Source organism: Maniola hyperantus, chromosome 5 (genome assembly GCF_902806685.2).
Source record: "Maniola hyperantus chromosome 5, iAphHyp1.2, whole genome shotgun sequence".
NCBI classification, from domain to species: Eukaryota; Metazoa; Arthropoda; class Insecta; order Lepidoptera; family Nymphalidae; genus Maniola; species Maniola hyperantus.
In genome coordinates, this window is record NC_048540.1 from 8705268 (window position 1) to 8727771 (window position 22504).

Here is a 22504-nt window from a genome sequence, read left to right on the forward strand (position 1 = left end):
ACATACGAGTAATCAGGTACATAAACATAAGTACTCAAGAGAAACATATAATTAAAAATATTATCAAAAACGAATCATGAAAAACTCTTTAATAACATTATTATCAAAATAAATAAATAAACTGTAGTGTGTAAAAGTTAAATACTACTACACTGTGTGTGTAGTAGTATTTAACTTTATGTTTTTTTACTTTAGGGCATTTTTTAACGATTACTAGATAAATTTTATTCGACAGACAGCAAGATTTTAATTTGTCTAATTTAAATGTCAAATAAACGGTCAGTTATGAATCTGAAAGATTCTAAAAGATCTAAAAAATATTATCTGACCCTTTATTTAACAGTTAAGGCATTAATTACACGAATTAAAATGTTATTGTTTTATTACTGTTTTTCAATCGCCAGATAACTGTTATTATTCAATAACAGTTATCTGGCTATTGAAAAACAGCGTTAAGAGAATCCTGCACGCTCACTAGTGCCACTAATTAAAAAAAGTCATAGCTGGAAAATGACGGAAAAAATTTAAATTCTGCCAAGGCCACGACCTCGTGAAGACAATAAAGGATTTTTTGGCCATACGCTTAAATTTAAATAGTAACTGTTTAATAATATTGGTAATTATAGCAAAAAATGGCCACTTTTAGCGTTAAACACCAGTATAACTAAATAATTACTGTTTACATGTTAGCGTATGGACCTAAAAATCCTTTATTGTCTTTGTGAGGTGGTGGCTTCAAAAGAATTTCAATATTTTCCTTCATTTTCTAAAACACACAAAATTCTAAAAAAATTGTAAAAAAAAAACAAATCAAATGATAAATTCTAAACCGTAAATAAAAAACCTTAGAAATAATGATCATCGCATTCCTCAATGAAGTATTCGCGGTTTTCCTTCACCGAATGTAACTTAACAGCTTTAACAATAGATGAAGACGGTACGACATCACGATCTCTTTTGCAAACGATAAATCTTAAATTGGGCTTTTTAACAGTTTTTAAAAAATTTATTGAATAATATGTTTCTCTTTGTTGTACATCTACTTTTTCTATGAATCCTACAAAATATTTCCAGTTATTGCGGATATAGTATCTAACTAAAACGCTTCTTTGTTCTTCATAAATTGAGTTTTGATTTTCATTTTCGTATATTTCTGAGATGACACCTTCTTCTTTATGATTATTATTATCAGTCTTTTCATTTTTGCACAGATCAAGATTTTCAGCTATTTTATCTTCTGAAACAAAGTTCACATCCATATATTTACTGTCCTGATCATAAGTTTTTTCTTTTATTTTAAATTGGTCCATATTCAGGTTCTCACTTTCATTATCAGTCTTTTCCTTTATTCCAATTTCGTTCATTTCCAAGATCACACTTCCTTCTTCTTTTCGTTCATTTGAATTTTCATTTTCTATTGTTTTAATTTCGTCCATATCTGAGTTATCAATTGTTTTAGTTTTTTCATTTAGATTCATTTCTGCTTCTTCTATGTTCAATAATATACCTTGTTTCTTTTTATCTTTATCAGTCTTTTTGTTTTCTATATTAGTTTCATCTATCTTCAAATGATCATTCTGTATTTCAAGTAAATCAGTCTCTTTGTTTTCATACTGTTCAATTTCATCAATATAAAATTCTTGAAATTTTTCCTTTTCAGTTTCTACATCAAAAGAAAGTTCCATATCACCTATATCTGGCAATGTTGTACTAATATGATAATCAGTCTCATATTTTTTACTGTGTTTTAAAATGGTACATAAAGCTATGTCTTCATCTTCAGACATAATGATTTCTTCATCTGAGGTATCTCGTAGTGAATAATTATCTTCATTTTCCTCGTCACTATCATAATTATTATCTTTTGGTTTTTTTGTTTGAGTTTGTTTTCTTTTTGGAATTTTCCTTTTGACCACATTACAGGTCCCGGAAGTAGATGGTACTGGATTTTCATACGGATTTATATTTTCCGTTTCCTTCTTTTTCAGAGAGAGCTTAGATTTTGCATCAATTCTTTTAAATCGAGTGAGCTACATTGTTTCACATCAATATAAGCTTGGTTTTCTGGTAAAAATCGAACATCTGATAAAATTGTTACATGTTTTTCATTAGTTTTTGGTTCATTTGACTTTTTAGTTGCTGTTTTTTGTCTTGTTTTTGTTCCACACATAAGTTTTTCTGCATCTTGAGATGAAATGGAGCATCCGGGTTCTAATTTCATTTTTTTGTTCGCTGTTGTTTTCTTAAGGGGATCTGGGGCTTTGGTTTTTTTCAAAAAATCAAGAAGTGCTGTGTCTATTTTGTATTTTATTTCTTCTTCATAATCTGGCAGTTTCCTAAGGACTTTTTGAGGGTTAAATGGAACGATGCCCGTGGCCTTAAAACCTGATTTAATGTTATCTTTATTACACGTTTGGATTTCTGCCAGTAACTCCTTCAGCAATATAGGAAAGTGAGTTTTATTTATTTGAGCCTCGGATGGATTTTTTATTTTATAGTCTGTTAAGATTCTTCGCCAGATTTTTTTTAGAGGTCCAAAATAGGCTACGTCTAATGGCTGTGTTATATGGGTACTGTTCGCTGGTAAAAAAGCAAATCGTATATCGTGCTTTTCGCAAAGTCTTAAAATAGTCACATTCAGATGGCTCGACAAATTGTCGCCAATAATAACTTTGGGTCCATCAAACTTAGTAGCCCATGGAATGACGACACACCTGAACCAATCTTCAAAAACTGTAGCATCGAACCAACCTGACTTGGTTCTATTAAATCTGGCTTCTGGTGGCCCTCCGACGCACCATGCAGACCACAAATGTTCGGATTTGTATACTGTGTAAAGAGGTAATAAAGACCCATCTGCATTCGCTGCAAACATTATTGAAATATTGCCTTTTGAGTGATTTAATATTCTTTCGGGATATTTAATTTTGCGTTTGAAAATACATTTTGTTGAACCCGGATTGTCGGACAAGTTAGTTTCGTCGTAATTCAAGATATTTTGTGGAGGGACGTTTATTAGTGTGCCTTCAAGATTACTGAAATAATTTGTAAATTCAACTATAGTTTTCTCTGCTCGTGCTTTCTTAATGTTTTGAACTGCTCGCTCCGTCAGTGCATCCTTGTGTCTTCTTAAAAAATGTCTAACCCACCATTTACCTGGTATTTTACCGGAAAATAGGCAAGAGCGACGATTTTTATTCAGATATTCAAATATCACTATGCGTAGATCTAGTCGTGATAATGGGGAACCAAAATCGGCAGCGGCTATCAAAACATCCACGATGTCCTTTTCCTCGGAGTCACTCAGGCGCAACTGAGCACCTGGAGATTTCATATGGAGTCCCTTCACTTTATTCTCTATCGTACGTCGAGGTATAAGAAATCTTTTTTCAGCTTCCAATGAAGTTATATTCTTTTTTTTTACAAGATCTACTGCTAAGTCTAGCATTTCCTGGGTGTAGTTTTTATAGTTTCTCGATCCTAGTTTCGGCGACTATGACGAATCATTTCCTAAAAAATAAATAAAAATAAATATTAATCTACAACTGCTAATATCCTTGTGTTTGTATTAATACTTATTATGAGAGAGTGAGGTCCTATGGAATAGGTTCACTAGGTACATAAGTTAAACTAGCACGTAAAGGTTTAAAAAGTGTCTTATCAAAAATGAAATTTTTACTTTTTGTTTGTGTCAACCCTAGGCCGTTACAAAATATGGCAAAGTTGCCCTCTCATATTGGCCGGCATGGTCTAGTAACTTTACCAATAAAATTATGAGGCATAATTCAAACACTACGGCATTTACAGGGTAATCAATCCATTCCTTACAATAAACAATAACAATAATCAAAAACTTACGTACCCAGATCTGATGTTTACAATCGAAAATATTAAAAGTTCTTGAGCACTGAGTTTTAAGGTTATGTGTGTGACGAATTTTGAATACGAACTAGTAAAAAATGGCTGCATTGGTGTTGCCTTATTCAAAATAGTGTTGCCAAATGATAATCGTATTTTTCCCTAAAATTAGTAACAACACTAGAAAATATACGTGGTCTGTGGTATTAAAGGATTTTCATAAGCACTCTGCTGTTGGTAAAGTCAGTAACCCTTGGCAAAGTTGCCAGATTTGACGGTATTAAACGTTTTTTTATGTGAAAACAAGTAAATAACTCATGAGAAATACAATTACGCCACGAATTCTCAAAGTTTGTTTTGCAACTTCTTGTATGTAAGTTGTATGTATTCTTGAAAAAAAAAAACCCAGTTACACGATAAAGGACAAAAATAGGTTAGCTGCGTCTCTATTTATCACATTAGTAACTTTATCTGTGCTCTCTTTTTAGTGCGAATGAGAAAACAAACGTTCCTGCATCTATCTTTATTACTCTAAGTATCTACGTTTAATAGTCACCTACGACTTACCAGGCTGTATGGTCTACGACCTTTGCCTTTTCGAGGAACGAATCGAACTATGCATACCTACTACAACTTAAAATATTTTGAAATATAAATTATGATAAATATTATAATATTTAGGTATGTTCTGCATTTTAGTCAAGACAGAATCAATTAAAACTCAATTTAACACTCTCAAAGTACCTACATAATAAACGAATACAAATACTCACAAAATTGTGGGCGATGAGTAATCTTCACTTCGGAACTAATAAAAATATCCTCAACTATAGGAACTGACTTTATTCCATTTAGACAATACTTAATAAACTTCAATCTTAGTTCTAAACTATTAACTTCTTCAAGACATAATTATAAATTCTAATTTTCCCTGCTTCAAATCAATAGCTCCGGCTCTTATGGCCGCCATTTTTACATCTCCTCGTAATTCTTTTTTTAAATTCAACTGTAGGCAAAGCAATGTCGCTAACACTACTAATGTTTTAAAGAAAAATTTAAACATAAAAAATGTAAAGCAAAATATCAAAACATTTAATGTACCGTCAAATCTGGCAACTTTGCCACTTTACACAAGTGTTGACAAGTCGTAGTGCATTTTGAACCAGAACGCTTTATGAACCATTAAAATATGAATGTTGCGACAGACAGTATATATATATCAGAGTGTATAAATAAAATTGATTTTTTAAAAAAATACGTGTATCAAGATTATCAATATCGAAAACAAAACTGGCAAAGATACCTATACCATATGGCAACATTGCCTATTCGATTTTGCTTTCTAAAAATTTGTACGTTGTGTTTACAATATTAGTACAGAATATTAAATAGTAACGATACAATAGTTTAGGCATTTGATCCTCAAGATATGTTTATTATGAAATAAACCACAGAGGGAGTGGCAAAGTTGATCACCCATTTAAGAAAATTTCATAGAAAGTCAGTGAATGTGGTCAGGGTTGACACAATTGAAAAAAATATTTATGTAAGTATTTATTGAATTTGTAACATACGAGTAATCAGGTACATAAACATAAGTACTCAAGAGAAACATATAATTAAAAATATTATCAAAAACGAATCATGAAAAACTCTTTAATAACATTATTATCAAAATAAATAAATAAACTGTAGTGTGTAAAAGTTAAATACTACTACACTGTGTGTGTAGTAGTATTTAACTTTATGTTTTTTTACTTTAGGGCATTTTTTAACGATTACTAGATAAATTTTATTCGACAGACAGCAAGATTTTAATTTGTCTAATTTAAATGTCAAATAAACGGTCAGTTATGAATCTGAAAGATTCTAAAAGATCTAAAAAATATTATCTGACCCTTTATTTAACAGTTAAGGCATTAATTACACGAATTAAAATGTTATTGTTTTATTACTGTTTTTCAATCGCCAGATAACTGTTATTATTCAATAACAGTTATCTGGCTATTGAAAAACAGCGTTAAGAGAATCCTGCACGCTCACTAGTGCCACTTATTAAAAAAAGTCATAGCTGGAAAATGACGGAAAAAATTTAAATTCTGCCAAGGCCACGACCTCGTGAAGACAATAAAGGATTTTTTGGCCATACGCTTAAATTTAAATAGTAACTGTTTAATAATATTGGTAATTATAGCAAAAAATTGCCACTTTTAGCGTTAAACACCAGTATAACTAAATAATTACTGTTTACATGTTAGCGTATGGACCTAAAAATCCTTTATTGTCTTTGTGAGGTGGTGGCTTCAAAAGAATTTCAATATTTTCCTTCATTTTCTAAAACACACAAAATTCTAAAAAAATTGTAAAAAAAAAACAAATCAAATGATAAATTCTAAACCGTAAATAAAAAACCTTAGAAATAATGATCATCGCATTCCTCAATGAAGTATTCGCGGTTTTCCTTCACCGAATGTAACTTAACAGCTTTAACAATAGATGAAGACGGTACGACATCACGATCTCTTTTGCAAACGATAAATCTTAAATTGGGCTTTTTAACAGTTTTTAAAAAATTTATTGAATAATATGTTTCTCTTTGTTGTACATCTACTTTTTCTATGAATCCTACAAAATATTTCCAGTTATTGCGGATATAGTATCTAACTAAAACGCTTCTTTGTTCTTCATAAATTGAGTTTTGATTTTCATTTTCGTATATTTCTGAGATGACACCTTCTTCTTTATGATTATTATTATCAGTCTTTTCATTTTTGCACAGATCAAGATTTTCAGCTATTTTATCTTCTGAAACAAAGTTCACATCCATATATTTACTGTCCTGATCATAAGTTTTTTCTTTTATTTTAAATTGGTCCATATTCAGGTTCTCACTTTCATTATCAGTCTTTTCCTTTATTCCAATTTCGTTCATTTCCAAGATCACACTTCCTTCTTCTTTTCGTTCATTTGAATTTTCATTTTCTATTGTTTTAATTTCGTCCATATCTGAGTTATCAATTGTTTTAGTTTTTTCATTTAGATTCATTTCTGCTTCTTCTATGTTCAATAATATACCTTGTTTCTTTTTATCTTTATCAGTCTTTTTGTTTTCTATATTAGTTTCATCTATCTTCAAATGATCATTCTGTATTTCAAGTAAATCAGTCTCTTTGTTTTCATACTGTTCAATTTCATCAATATAAAATTCTTGAAATTTTTCCTTTTCAGTTTCTACATCAAAAGAAAGTTCCATATCACCTATATCTGGCAATGTTGTACTAATATGATAATCAGTCTCATATTTTTTACTGTGTTTTAAAATGGTACATAAAGCTATGTCTTCATCTTCAGACATAATGATTTCTTCATCTGAGGTATCTCGTAGTGAATAATTATCTTCATTTTCCTCGTCACTATCATAATTATTATCTTTTGGTTTTTTTGTTTGAGTTTGTTTTCTTTTTGGAATTTTCCTTTTGACCACATTACAGGTCCCGGAAGTAGATGGTACTGGATTTTCATACGGATTTATATTTTCCGTTTCCTTCTTTTTCAGAGAGAGCTTAGATTTTGCATCAATTCTTTTTAAATCGAGTGAGCTACATTGTTTCACATCAATATAAGCTTGGTTTTCTGGTAAAAATCGAACATCTGATAAAATTGTTACATGTTTTTCATTAGTTTTTGGTTCATTTGACTTTTTAGTTGCTGTTTTTTGTCTTGTTTTTGTTCCACACATAAGTTTTTCTGCATCTTGAGATGAAATGGAGCATCCGGGTTCTAATTTCATTTTTTTGTTCGCTGTTGTTTTCTTAAGGGGATCTGGGGCTTTGGTTTTTTTCAAAAAATCAAGAAGTGCTGTGTCTATTTTGTATTTTATTTCTTCTTCATAATCTGGCAGTTTCCTAAGGACTTTTTGAGGGTTAAATGGAACGATGCCCGTGGCCTTAAAACCTGATTTAATGTTATCTTTATTACACGTTTGGATTTCTGCCAGTAACTCCTTCAGCAATATAGGAAAGTGAGTTTTATTTATTTGAGCCTCGGATGGATTTTTTATTTTATAGTCTGTTAAGATTCTTCGCCAGATTTTTTTTAGAGGTCCAAAATAGGCTACGTCTAATGGCTGTGTTATATGGGTACTGTTCGCTGGTAAAAAAGCAAATCGTATATCGTGCTTTTCGCAAAGTCTTAAAATAGTCACATTCAGATGGCTCGACAAATTGTCGCCAATAATAACTTTGGGTCCATCAAACTTAGTAGCCCATGGAATGACGACACACCTGAACCAATCTTCAAAAACTGTAGCATCGAACCAACCTGACTTGGTTCTATTAAATCTGGCTTCTGGTGGCCCTCCGACGCACCATGCAGACCACAAATGTTCGGATTTGTATACTGTGTAAAGAGGTAATAAAGACCCATCTGCACTCGCTGCAAACATTATTGAAATATTGCCTTTTGAGTGATTTAATATTCTTTCGGGATATTTAATTTTGCGTTTGAAAATACATTTTGTTGAACCCGGATTGTCGGACAAGTTAGTTTCGTCGTAATTCAAGATATTTTGTGGAGGGACGTTTATTAGTGTGCCTTCAAGATTACTGAAATAATTTGTAAATTCAACTACAGTTTTCTCTGCTCGTGCTTTCTTAATGTTTTGAACTGCTCGCTCCGTCAGTGCATCCTTGTGTCTTCTTAAAAAATGTCTAACCCACCATTTACCTGGTATTTTACCGGAAAATAGGCAAGAGCGACGATTTTTATTCAGATATTCAAATATCACTATGCGTAGATCTAGTCGTGATAATGGGGAACCAAAATCGGCAGCGGCTATCAAAACATCCACGATGTCCTTTTCCTCGGAGTCACTCAGGCGCAACTGAGCACCTGGAGATTTCATATGGAGTCCCTTCACTTTATTCTCTATCGTACGTCGAGGTATAAGAAATCTTTTTTCAGCTTCCAATGAAGTTATATTCTTTTTTTTTACAAGATCTACTGCTAAGTCTAGCATTTCCTGGGTGTAGTTTTTATAGTTTCTCGATCCTAGTTTTCGGCGACTATGACGAATCATTTCCTAAAAAATAAATAAAAATAAATATTAATCTACAACTGCTAATATCCTTGTGTTTGTATTAATACTTATTATGAGAGAGTGAGGTCCTATGGAATAGGTTCACTAGGTACATAAGTTAAACTAGCACGTAAAGGTTTAAAAAGTGTCTTATCAAAAATGAAATTTTTACTTTTTGTTTGTGTCAACCCTAGGCCGTTACAAAATATGGCAAAGTTGCCCTCTCATATTGGCCGGCATGGTCTAGTAACTTTACCAATAAAATTATGAGGCATAATTCAAACACTACGGCATTTACAGGGTAATCAATCCATTCCTTACAATAAACAATAACAATAATCAAAAACTTACGTACCCAGATCTGATGTTTACAATCGAAAATATTAAAAGTTCTTGAGCACTGAGTTTTAAGGTTATGTGTGTGACGAATTTTGAATACGAACTAGTAAAAAATGGCTGCATTGGTGTTGCCTTATTCAAAATAGTGTTGCCAAATGATAATCGTATTTTTCCCTAAAATTAGTCACAACACTAGAAAATATACGTGGTCTGTGGTATTAAAGGATTTTCATAAGCACTCTGCTGGTGGTAAAGTCAGTAACCCTTGGCAAAGTTGCCAGATTTGACGGTATTTGTAAATGATAATAATATATTCGACTGTCATATTCACAAGGAAGGTCTTCGAACATTATTCGAAGATCTTGTGATAAATGTGACAGTCTACAGTTGGTGCCGCTCAATTAACCGAATTTTGTGTGGCAAAATATCATATGATGGGGATGATGAAATTAAAATTTGTGCACAAACATATTATAGTAAACATAAACATTATAAAAATAAAAAGTAAACCACAATCAGTGTTGTTATTCCAATAAACCTATAATTACGGTTTTAATAAATAGGTGGTCCTGTTACACTGCGTGCATTAAATAGATAAACCAAAACCACATAGAATTTTGACTTTTCAGCGTTTCATTCTGTTTCTAAATTAATGATTATTGTTAAAATAATAGTTAGAAACAATAAAACACTGAAAAGTTAAAGGTCTATGTGGTTTTGGATTACCTATATAATGCACGTAGGAGGTACCTACCACCTATTATCTATAGGTATGGGAGGTATATATATATGTAGGTATAGGTATGTATACTACACAGTTATAGTTGTAGATTGCCAACTAACAGATGGCGCTAAGTTCGCATTAGGAGTATGGGTGACATTAAAAAGTTACGAGAAGGCTCTCTATTTCCAGTGTATTACTTTACTCTATGGTTTAGAGATTGTGTACAACGGAATTATTTGACTGTCTAAAAGTGGTCTAAAAGGCAAAAGCCAGCAAAAGCGGTCTTAAACATTCTAAAATCTTGATTCTTGCTGTGTTTAGTAATTTTGATTTTAAAAGAAATTATATATCTTGTAAACACCAGTGTACAAATGGTAAAAAATGTCTGAAATGGACGTAACAGAAAGTGATAACGATTGTTCCAATGATTCACGTAAGTAAGGCGCGCTAATTTCGCACGTACAACATGTCGAAGTCAATAACTTTTACAACTTTGCCGGCTGTTTGTTGCAGTTTTATTGGATCGAGTTTTCTTACGGCTTGGAAATGCCGACTCGGATGATCAACTTGAGAGCTGCCTTAGTAGGTTTCTGCCTCCCGTTATACTAAAATTATCTTCTCCTCATGAGCAGGTGTGTGTTGTTTTGCAAGTATTTGTATAGAGTTCCATTTATATCAACACAAAATATTGGTGTTATATTATGTACCAGTGATTGATGTCAAATTTTTCATTAAATGTACTTAATACCACAAAAGTAATTCTCGTTTGTTAGCCCTTCAATAAAGCAGCAACAGAGTAACTAATTGATGTATTTCTTTGCATGGATATAGTAAAAGACCTGGAGAGTGACATGTGCTACTTTTATCCTGGAAAATCAAAGAGTTTCCCTAGGAATTTTATCCTAAATCCACACAGATGAAGTGCTGGCATGAGCTAGTTGATCTGATAATTTTAATATTATAAGCTTATTCTGTGCTTGTGCACAGATACTCAACAATTGTTAGTGATAGTCATAAATAATAATTATGTATATTGCTGGATTATATAATTACTAGCTGATGCCTACGTGAATTTAGGTTTTTTAAAACCCTGTGGGAACTCTTTGATTTTCTGGGATAAAAAGTAGCCTATGTCCTTCCCCAGGATGCAAGCTATCTCTGTACCTACCAAATTTCATCAAAATCGGTTGAACGGATAGGCCCTGAAAAGCTAGCAGACAGACAGACACACTTTCGCATTTATAATATTAGTATGGATTAATTACATAAATGTTTTTGCTAAAATTGAAATTGCAAATTAATGCAAAGAATTTTTGTTTTTGTAGATTCGTACTAAGGTGATGGAACTCTTGGTTCATGTTAACAAGAGGGTTAAATGCCGTAACGACGTGCAGCTTCCTGTTGAAACACTTCTTCAGCTTTATAAAGATCCAGCAGCCAATAGTTTTATTATTGTAAGTATATCACTTAACTATATATGATTGGTCTCAATTGATTATATAAAAACTAGATGACGCCCGCAACTTCGTCCGTGTGGATTTAGGTTTTTAAAGTCCCATGGGATCTCTTTAATTTCTTGGGATTTTAATTGTCATACCTACTCCTATCACAAGCTTGACGCTTAGTTGGAGAGGAAAGGGGAATATTAGTCATTTAACATGGCTAATATTCTTTAAAAAAAAAAAAAACGTATAAAAAGTAGCCTACGTCCTTCCCCGGGATTCAAGCTATCTCTGTACCGAATTTCGTCAAAATCGGTTGAACGATTGGGCAGTAAAAGGCTAGCAGACCGACAGACAGACACACTTTCGCATTTATAATATTAGTATGGATGTCTTTACTCCAAAAGTTTCCTATCCTTTTCTCTAGTAAACATATGATAAGGATATCACTATTTTTAGATCTCTTAATTTAGATAAAAGATCTGAGTATAATCAAATGTGCTCCTTTGTCATAATGGCAATATGAACTGAAGTCCCAAATGATAAATAAAAATTGCATTGTTTATTACAGAATTTTACCATTATATACATAACTATGGGTTTCCCAAGACTTCCACGGGAGCACCAAATGAATTTAACTCCAATGTTGCTTGAAGCAATTGAGAATAAACCACAGGCACACCAGGATAGGTAAATAACTGATACTTGTTTTACCTAGTAAAACGATTTTCTTCTGTTTTTTTCTCTATCTCCTCTAACTGACCACACAGTTCTTGGACTGTACTGATAATAATACTGATAAAGTTACTAATGTGATAAACAGAGACGCAGCTAACCTATTTTTTGTCCCTTATCGTGTAACTGGTTTTTTTCAAGAATACATACAAGAAGTTGCAAAACAAACTTTGAGAATTCGTGGCGTAATTGTATTTCTCATGAGTTATTTACTTGTTTTCACATAAAAAACGTTTAATACAAATATTGTTGATCGGTTAATACAAATATTGATTACTAAACAATGGTAATAGTTGTCGTGTTATTCATTGTTACGTCGTGCTATCGCTATCTCATACGCGGTTATACAGTACTTACATCTACCTATTATTCTATCTACATTGTCATCAAAGTTCTAACTGTGCAGTAAACAATGTTATGCTATTGTCTATGGTAAAGGTCGCAATTGGAACAAATAAAGTTCATTGTCTAATTGTCTAGACTCTAGGTGAACACTGCACTTTCCAAAATATAAACCTAATAACCAGCACAGACAAAACTACAAATTGTGCAAGCAGTTTCATATGTATAACTAAATACAGATCAATCTTATCCAGTTCATATAAAGCTGTAACAAATGTATATAAACAAATATACGCTTACCTTGAAGAATTTGCTAATTTTTAATTTGTTGACATTTATTTCAGTATTCTAATGTTAGTGATGCCATTGCTTGGTGATATTAAGGAGCAAAGTCTTAATTTAAAAGAGAAGCCAAAAGTGTCTGCATTGATTTTAAAGTTTGCAACTGATGTGCTCCTTTTACCATATAGGTGAGTCAAGTTAATAAGAAAACAATATTTTGAATCTCATGTGAATTAACTACTGTATTGTGACACTAACCCTAGAACACTTCACTAATTTGTGTAACAAATTTTCCTGAAATTGCCTACAACCAGGGCAGGCTCCTTTAGCACTCCATGGAAATCTTTGAAGTTAGAATCCTACATGGGGAGGAATCCACCTCATATTGTTAAGTTTCTTCTTCTTGATGATTGGCAGTTGTGCAGGGCTCTTATCAGACCCTTTAGAATCCTACATGGGGAGCAGTAGCACCTCATATTGTTAAGTTTCTTCTTCTTGATGATTGGCAGTTGTGCAGGGCTCTTATCAGACCCTTTAGAATCCTACATGGGGAGCAGTAGCACCTCATATTGTTAAGTTTCTTCTTCTTGATGATTGGCAGTTGTGCAGGGCTCTTATCAGACCCTTTAGAATCCTACATGGGGAGCAGTAGCACCTCATATTGTTAAATTTCTTCTTCTTGATGATTGGCAGTTGTGCAAGGCTCTTATCAGACCCTGTATCATGTTAACCATTGCAGATCTATTGTGATCGCCCTCATTTCACAGTTCCCATCCAATAAATTTTACGTATTATATGTTTGTCTCTTTTATATACACAGGATAGTGTATGCATGTTTTACTTTACTGTCACACTTTTTTAATCAGTCCATCACGCAGCGACAAATGTACTATTTAGATGTGCGCATGGGAATGTTGGTCATAAGGGTCATACTTCAACCCTCAACCCTATGTGGGGTACTTGTACACCCCACCCCAAATGTATCCCACTAGAAAAATCAGTACCTAAATAATGTAGAGTTCTAAGGTTACTTTCTAAACAATAAAAGTTAATTCTAATCCTTCTGTAGTAGTAGAATCTAGATTTAACAAAGTGGTCATATTATCATTAAATATATTTTAAAATACTCCTTTCATCCCTAGAGCTCTACCCAATGCAGGCGAAAGCGACTTTCAAGTACCTCCTGGTATGAGTCTAAAATCATACAAGAGGATTGTAGAGAAACATAAAATTAATCCTAACCAACTTGAAGAGGTATGTATCTACCAGTTGTTGACTCTTTTAATATGTAAATAAAAAGATCTTTCGGATTTTTTGCCGTCTAATTTTTATGGAACATTCCTTAAGAATATTGCACAGCCTCAGCGGCAAGTTTGCTATTTAATTAGGTACTCTAAACACAAAATAGGATAATAATAGGCCTATTAGCAGAATGAACGTGTGAGGGAACTCTTGGTTCGATCCTGAATCGACGATATTATGTCAAATATAAGACTATGGGTGACGTGAAATCAAAGAAAAATAGGCGATTTATAAGCTACCTAGCGTTATAGGTAAAGACACCTGCCAGTGACGTCGGAGTCTGTACGTTTTGTTACAAGGTCCCTAACTCGTGAACTGTGCTATTAGTGTCTAACTCACTAAATAATCAAAATGTTGAATTATCAAAAACCCTTTCTTAGCGGATGTCTACGTCATAATAGCTACCCGCATACCAAATTTCAGCCTGATCCGCCCAGTAGCTTGAGCTGTGCGTTGATAGATCAGTCAGTCAGTCAGTCACCTTTTCGTTTTATATATTTAGATAATATCTGTGCTACGAGGTATCACATATTATGTATACACTGTGCCTTATATCCTGTTTTTCTACATTTTAGATGAAGTTGTCAATCGTTAACTTCATAAGTAAAGATATATTTAACTCGAGCGACATTCTTCTACCGCTGATCGTAGCGGCGGCAGATTCCCGGTTCAGCATCGCAAATCACGCTAATAGCCCGTTAATCAGAGTCAACAGGTAAGCAAAGTAAAATTGATAGTCCGAATCTTTTATCCAAAATTAAATTAGTTGCACCCCCCAAACGTACTCGTCATACATCACTACTCCGTGTGCCTTTTAAAAGGAAAAATTACTCCCAAAACTCTGCTATTACTAGAATGACACGCACCTATAACAAACATTATTCCGATATTGACCTTTTCCGCTATTCTAAAAAGACATATAAGCGACACATTTCACAATTTCACTAATAACTATTTTACTTTATTTTATTTAAACGTAACATACTTAACTTCACATACATGGACGCGTAATTAACGCTACACATACACTGAACACACACACACGACTCACACACACACACACACTTTATATTTGTTTCATAACTTACTTGTTTTTTTTTTTCCTTTTTAATCTAGGCTTCCAAGGATACTATGTTTTTATTTCCTTCATACACTTAGTTTTGATATAATGTCATGTACTTAGCCAATAATTGTTATTTTTTTTTTTTTTGTTCCTCTGTATGAAATAATTTTAACTCACTCTTATATATTGTTAATTTTTCGAGAAAATCTATAATTGGCCATACTTCTGTAATTAGCATTTAAGAAACTTATTGTATTATTTCGCTGTTGATTTTCCTATAATAAATAAAATAAAATTAAATAAATAAAAAGAGAAGTCCTTATTTTGTTGCCTATAAAACCATCGACGACAGCGAGAGATCCTCAAAATTGAGGGAGCGACGCAGGAAAATGTTGGCTTAGTAATGCCCCTGCTTGCCATACATTTTCTAATATTTATGTTTATGATCTTATCAATTTCTATGTTATAGAATGCAAAGCATGTTTTTTTGCTTTTTTTGTCATAGTCTTGCTGTTGCCGCCGCTCCGGCCCGGGCCGCTGCTGTCGTCGATTGAACGGTACAAGAGATAATTCTTTGTAGATTTTCTCTTGAACGCTATTTTGAAATCTGTTTTAGTTTTGATTTAATTCATCTATTATTATCAATTTATCAATAAATTGCTCCAGCATTTTGCCGCTCAGTGTACGTTTGATGGACTATTGGTCCTATGTGCATAATATTAGGTTTATTTCAGAAAAAAATTATCAAATTTGTGACTATTAGCAATTACTATGTTTTTAGCTCAGTAGACTGGTCGCAGCCTGCAGTGGTGTCTCCGCTATATGCATTGTACTTGGGCACTTGGGCAGGCTTGAAAGTCCCTGCAGATGACCGGAAGGTAATTATGTTTGGCTCTTTTTCAATTCATCAGTTTATGTCAACGTTCACCTCTAGAAATCTTTAGTTGCATCTGCGCAAATTACTAGATCAGTAGTAGCACTAGTTAAGACAAAAGCAATGTTGACTCAAGTTGATAACAACATGGATCACTGTTTTTGGAAGTCTGAATTAGGAATTTTGGAGCACTGTAAGTTGTTAGTAAGTATATTATAATATTATCCCAAACACTCGATGATAATGAAACAATCATTTTAAACCTGAGAGACTCGACCATCTTTAACTAGTTGCGAACGTTAGATATCATTGCTCAGTAAAACTTGTAACCTGATAATAAGCAGACATTAGCCAAAAATGCTGCGCAAGTATTCAAAGAATATTCATTTGTAGAAATGTGAATTATTTAATATTATTTTTCACTATCTTTTGCAGGTACCAGCATGTACAAGACTCCGTTTAAAATTAATTCAATATCTTAATAAAGCAACTGGTCCAGCAATCATGTTTCCGCACTGTATTCAGGTAAGCATTACATATAAAAACTATAAACAGACTAATGTTAAAAATATCACAATTCATATTTTGAAATAATATATTATTGTATACTAGCTGATGCCCGCGACGCGACGATTTAGCGTGGATTTAAGTTTTCAAAAATCCCGTGGAAACTCATTGATTTCCCGTGATAAAAGTTAGCCTATGCCACTCTCCAGGTCTTTAACTATACCCCTGCGAAAATCACGTCGATCCGTTGCTCCGTTGCGACGTGATTGAAAGACAAACCAACAAACAAACACACTTTCGCATTTGTAATGGGGGTACTGATATAATAGTTCTTTTTCATTTCAGGTAGTTTTTTCGTCATTATTTGATCCGAACACAAATTCGCGTCTTCGTAATATGGCGCTCATGTTTCTACTGAATGTAATTAACAGGTACGTTTAGTTTTTTTTCTGGCAATTTACCGAAAACACGCGTAGAAATCTACAATCAAAAATGAAGGTGTTGTTTTACCTAATTACCTACCTAACATACATACCTAATTTAATTACCTATTTGTAATAGTGTGTGAATATTTTTGTATTATTTTAGCGGAGATCACGCGCAGCTGACAAAGGTGGCGGTTATATTTTTGAGAGGATTACTGAAGTTAATAAGATCTGAAGAACATGCGGAGCACCAGCCCAAGGCCTACATGTGTTTAGGTCTGTTTCGACAGTTATAAGACACGGTTTATACATAATTGGCGAATAGTAAAGACTTTCAACGTTGCGGTCCTCGTGCCACAATCACTGTGTCTATCTAATCTAAATATGTAAATGGAAAAGCTGACTGACTGACTGTATTATTTTCTGCTGCTTTATTATTTTATGCTGACTGATCTATAAATGCACAGCTCAAACTACTGGATGGATCAGGCTAAAATTTGGCATGCAGGTAGCTATTATGACGCATACGTCCGCTAAGAAATGATTTTTGAAAACTCAACCCCTAAGGGGGTAAAAAAGGGGTTTGAAATTTGTATTGTATTTGTATAGCGGATGAATTCGTGGGAATAAGCTAGTGCATGATATACCGTCATCATCACCGTTTCAGCCTGTGAAGCTCCACTGCTGGACTGCTAGACATTGGCTTTATAAGAGAGCGCCACCACACCCATCTTAGCCTTTCACATCCAGCCATTTATCGCAATTACGCCTTATTATTAATTTTTATAGGCAGACTAGCACAGAAATGTCCAGAGTCCTTCAGCGACAAATTCGCGTTGCTCGAGGAGCTTGTGAAGAAGATTCCAGAGGCCGTGCCCGAGATGAGGACAGCGCTACGAGACGCCTTGCTAGAGATGGCCGTGGCATACAAGATCAATCCTGAAGGTGAACTTTTAGCTTTTTTCATACTAATCATTATATAACAAAAAATGTTTCTATATATGTTCGTTATAGACTTTGAAACTATCCACCCATTGGTTTCATTAGAAAGACAATTATGCAAAGATGGTTTTAGATAAAAAACATACGTAAAAAACAACGTAATAGCACACGCCGGCTATCCACTAGTACTGATATTATAAATACGAAAGTGTGTCTTTCTGTCTGCTAGCTTTTCAATCAATCAATTAACATTGCGATCAATGGTATAATAATCATCTATTGTCATACAAAGTTTTCAAATCATTATGAATACCAATGTCGGTAGTATTGTATTTTGCCTTGAAATCATGGGTCTTTAGGTCCATTTTACTCTGATATTATTATAATTCGACGCTCGAATTCTATCGACGTTGGTGAGGCGTCAAAATTCATATAATCCGTACAAAATGACATCTCACTCGACATTTTAACTCTGTGGCCCAATTGTCATGTCACCTTTGTTCACCTTTAAAATAAGGACTTAAATCGTACTTTTGATATATAATTTGACACATAAAGTTAAAATCCCGCGTGAAAAGTCATTTTTACCCATTATACGAATATACAGTTGTCAAAATGTACGCATAGATAAAGTTGAGTCAATGGATACGTCGGAAGGCGCCAGCACGTCCAGCGACAAAATGGACGACGAAGAGAGCTCGGAGAGTAAGAAACCGAGGCCGAGTCCCTTCGACGAGCCGCAAGCACTCGCGCTCTTTGCGCTGTTGGATCAGTAAGTTTGTTTTTAGGGTTCTGTACTTCAAAAGGAATAAAGGAACTCTTATAGGATCACTTCTTTGTCTGTCTGTCTGTCTGTCTGTTGCGTCTGTCAAGACAAGGGAATCAAAACCTGTAGGGTAGGTACTTCCCGTTGATCTAAAATCATGGGTAGGTGGCAATGTCTTCTAGCACAAGTAAAATAAAACAAAAAATATTAAAATGTGTTCACGAACAAGTAACTAGTTTATTGAATCACTTCATGGATGGCGCTGTCCGCAATTAACATGCAGTATTGTACATAAAAGTGTATATATCTTGTACGATGGTACAGAACCCTGCGTGTGTGAGTCCGACTCGCACTTGACTGGTTTTAAGTTTATTCGACTGTACCCATAACATTTTCTCAAACAGCTACATGCATAGCGAGGAGCCTATGATCCGATACATCGCTATGCGCTATTCAGCGGCGGTGTTCCCGCAAGACTACGTCCCCTCCAGATATCTGCTGTTATTGGCCAGCGGAGACAGGTATTTTATTTTATTTTTATTTTATTTTATTTATTTACGCCCTAACAGTTTACATAATACTTAAAATTAAAAATATACAAATATACAGACACATTAAAGCCGCCACTAATAGTAAATTAACAACTTATATAAACTAACAAACACGTAGGTAAAGTGCATATTTTAAAAATATTTCTATTTATGTCAACATTCACATACTATAGTATGTGAAGGTTGACATAAATAGAAATATTTTTCGAACAAACTTTTAGTAGAATTTTTTACCGTTAAATGCATCAGCCACTGGTTCGGAATGAATTGCCTCAGTGATGAATCAGCAAAAAAACTTGGTGGTTGTTCTTTTCAAAGATTCAACTTACAATAATATTAAGTCGTGTATAAATCTAATTGCATTCCCACGCATGGCTGGAGTGAGCTGCAAGTCAAATGCAACCAAAGTATGTAACGAATATCGATCACTAAAATGTTTGAAACAAGTGTAAATTATAAAGGACAATGGGAAGAGCCCTGTCCTCAGCCATATCAGATTTAAACATTATGTTTCATTCTTTGTAGCATTTTGGTATAACTTGTAACATTTTTTAGTCAAGATGATGTTTCAACGGAAGCTCTTAAATGTCTGTATGGTTCATCACGACCAAACGAAATAGAGGATGTTGTGAACAACGTCTCAGTTAAAGACGACAACGTAGTGAATATAGATGAGGAAGTAACATCTAAAGATAAAGACAAAGCCCAAGAGGCGCAATTGAAAGTACCGAAGTTCAAAGATGTGGTTAACTACTTATGGGATCAGATGCAAAAGAGGAAGAAGGGCTCGAACGCTAAACACAGGTTTGTGGTTGGCAATCACGTTCTCCAGTTTCATCCACAGACATATCAAGAGGTAATTTTTTTAAAGATGTTTTATTACTTATCCCTAAACCAAACAAGAAATAATTATTAAGCAAACCTTCGTTAGGTAATTTACTAGGTATATTATTCAAATAATGTACTTCACATTCATAGGCCGTTTTTTACTTTTATCTTACAGTTATATAAAATGAATACCAAATAGAACACACATAATATAATATAGTTATACTTTTGCTGCCCAACTCTGATACTCCACACTTCTGTAATCTGTCTATCTGTTGGTATACTATATTTTCACGGGCCATTCGTTTGACAGATTTTGACGAATTTTGGTGCAGAGATAGGTTGCGTCCTGGGGAAGGACAGGCTTCTTTTTATCTCAGAAAACCAAAAAGTTCCCACGAGATTTAAAAAAAACTTAAATCCACGTAGGTGAATTGCGGAAATAATCTACTTCGTAGAGGGATAACTTGCATCTCGAAGACAGACATAGACTAGTTTTATCCTGTAAAGTCGCGGGCATCATCTAGTAACAAATATTTATACTTTCAGATGTTGAGGTATTTGAGGATGTGCCTAAACCGTGACGCAAACCTCAAGGATTGCTCAAAGCATCCCAATGCCACCTCACCAATCTTAGCTAAATACTTCCAAGAGAATTTGTTGGAAACCGAGGTGCTAGATAGATATTTAACGATGATTACTTCACTTTTGAATGGTTCTCCAGGTATATGTTTTAAATAAAATGAGATTTTTCACATAGCCAGTCCCTTTTAGTCCACGAATAACAATCGTATATTTTTTAGAGTTCCATACGTTTGTATAAATAAAAGAAGCCCTTATTGGGTCATTTGTGTGTCTGTCTGTCATATCCAATTTGCTCCTTTACTGATCCGATTGCGCGGTAAACATTATTATGAATTTTTGTAACCCAAACACGGTCGTGTTACGTAAATACTAAATTGTATATGGTTTTTAAATATAGTTCACTCTTGGGGATAAATCCGAGAATAAAACAAAGTTTTTGCAAATTGTACCATGTGATGTTTCAAATGAAAGGGCCTGTTATATGGGTCGAATCATTCAACGCAACTTTAACTCGCACGTGAGAATATTAACAAATAAGTGATAATATAATACTACTACTATACCACTAAGCAAGGGTAAGGGCTGCGTTTGCTCTGAAATGGAGACAAATGGAGCCTGAAGGAGGGTAGTTTATTAGCAAATGACGAGTTCTTTTTTTTATGTCATTTCTCAATGCTCTTTTTGTTTTCAAGCGATCAAGGATTTCGGTTGAGCTATTGATATGTATTTTGCTAAATGGAAAGGGTCTATCGATTTTGAAAAGTTATATAGAAACCAAATACATAGTTACTTATCACTTATTTGTTTTAAGGTATCATGCCTTTAACATGCTTCATGGATATTGTGGGCTGCGTGCCATCAAAAATGGCTGAAAAGTACACTGGATTACTACCGTTTATGAAGAATCTTTTCGCAACCAGCACTAAGGAAGAAATCCGTGAAACATCTGCGGCTATTTACGCTATAATTTCTGTCCATACAAATAATAAAACGGATATAGAAAAGGAAATAAACGAATGTGTAGTACAGAGTCGCAGCAACAAGAGTTTGGAGTCTCAGTGTGGTTATTTGATGGCATTCGCGCATTTATGTGAGAGATGTATAGTTTTGTGGAGGCGCGGCAAGTTCGGTGGAAAAGGATTCAATCCTAGTAGTTGGGAACCTTTTAGAGAGGGTGTAATATGTCTTGGTAAGCTATAATCCTAATATAAGAAACTCTACTTGGTTTTTTGTGTGCGCACTTCTGGGCCGATTGAGATTAGTTTTTGTTGGTTGAAGAAATTGATGAGGTACTAATTCTGTGCTTAGTTTGACTTAAATCAGTTGACTCGTTGACTCAAATTCTACGACGTCGAAGGCCAAAGTGTTATTACAAAGCGAAGTTGTTCAGATTGATTTTTGTAACATCATACTGTTATGTGATTATTTATCTTTTCCCTCAACTTTTCTTTCAGCCAACTTCTTGTCAAATCCTCAATCACTTTTAGTGAGTACATCATGTACTGCAATATCCCTTCTAGTCCGATGTTCCTCTTTACCATTACCTAACTCATCTCCAAGTCAAGAATCCCTAATATCAAGTGAGAATCCTTTCAAAGTCAACGAAAGTAACACCTCAGTGTCCGAAGGTGAAGTGACAAAGTTCTCAGTCGCCGAAAGGTTATTTAAAATAGTGGGAAATGCAAAAATACCCTCAAAAGTTAAAGAAAGGTCATTATATACGTTAGGGTTGATGTGTTGCGGCGAAAGGCTTGTATTCTCCAAACAAATTGTTAAAGGATTTTTACAAATGGCCAAAGATGTAAGTATGAAAATTAAACTACTTAAAAAATTGAGATTAATATAAATTTTTGAACAAAGAG

General features: G+C 33.9%; 2 protein-coding genes and 1 pseudogene across 2 annotated transcripts in view; 1 reads left to right on the top strand and 2 right to left on the bottom strand.

The window, feature by feature from the left end:
• Positions 1 to 411: 411 nt before the first annotated feature.
• LOC138402389 (myb-like protein X) lies at positions 412 to 3747 on the bottom strand (annotated as a pseudogene).
• A 2305-nt stretch (positions 3748 to 6052) lies between these two features.
• Positions 6053 to 9364, bottom strand: LOC117982202 (myb-like protein X). Its single transcript, XM_069498520.1, has 2 exons — positions 9291 to 9364; positions 6053 to 8938 (listed from the first exon to the last, which is right to left on the bottom strand). Exon 2 carries the CDS (start codon positions 8933 to 8935, stop codon positions 6272 to 6274), a length of 2664 nt encoding a protein of 887 aa, XP_069354621.1. The 5' UTR covers positions 8936 to 8938; positions 9291 to 9364; the 3' UTR covers positions 6053 to 6271.
• Positions 9365 to 10212: 848 nt separating this feature from the next.
• The window catches only part of LOC117982715 (proteasome-associated protein ECM29 homolog), a 29758-nt gene continuing 17466 nt past the window's right edge, over positions 10213 to 22504 (top strand). The window contains exons 1-18 of the mRNA XM_034969093.2: positions 10213 to 10431; positions 10512 to 10630; positions 11324 to 11452; positions 12012 to 12130; positions 12862 to 12987; positions 13942 to 14053; positions 14677 to 14816; positions 15946 to 16042; positions 16474 to 16563; positions 16891 to 16976; positions 17134 to 17246; positions 17760 to 17915; positions 18540 to 18684; positions 19083 to 19199; positions 19785 to 20085; positions 20607 to 20781; positions 21454 to 21831; positions 22097 to 22443. Coding sequence (XP_034824984.1) covers positions 10380 to 10431; positions 10512 to 10630; positions 11324 to 11452; positions 12012 to 12130; positions 12862 to 12987; positions 13942 to 14053; positions 14677 to 14816; positions 15946 to 16042; positions 16474 to 16563; positions 16891 to 16976; positions 17134 to 17246; positions 17760 to 17915; positions 18540 to 18684; positions 19083 to 19199; positions 19785 to 20085; positions 20607 to 20781; positions 21454 to 21831; positions 22097 to 22443 — 2802 coding nt within the window. The 5' untranslated portion in view covers positions 10213 to 10379. The remainder of the gene's footprint in view (positions 10432 to 10511; positions 10631 to 11323; positions 11453 to 12011; positions 12131 to 12861; positions 12988 to 13941; positions 14054 to 14676; positions 14817 to 15945; positions 16043 to 16473; positions 16564 to 16890; positions 16977 to 17133; positions 17247 to 17759; positions 17916 to 18539; positions 18685 to 19082; positions 19200 to 19784; positions 20086 to 20606; positions 20782 to 21453; positions 21832 to 22096; positions 22444 to 22504) is intronic.

Coding starts and splice junctions, on each gene's coding strand:
- LOC117982202 (XM_069498520.1), bottom strand. CDS start 8,935: ATGATTCGTCATAGTCGCCGAAAACTAGGATCGAGAAACTATAAAAAC.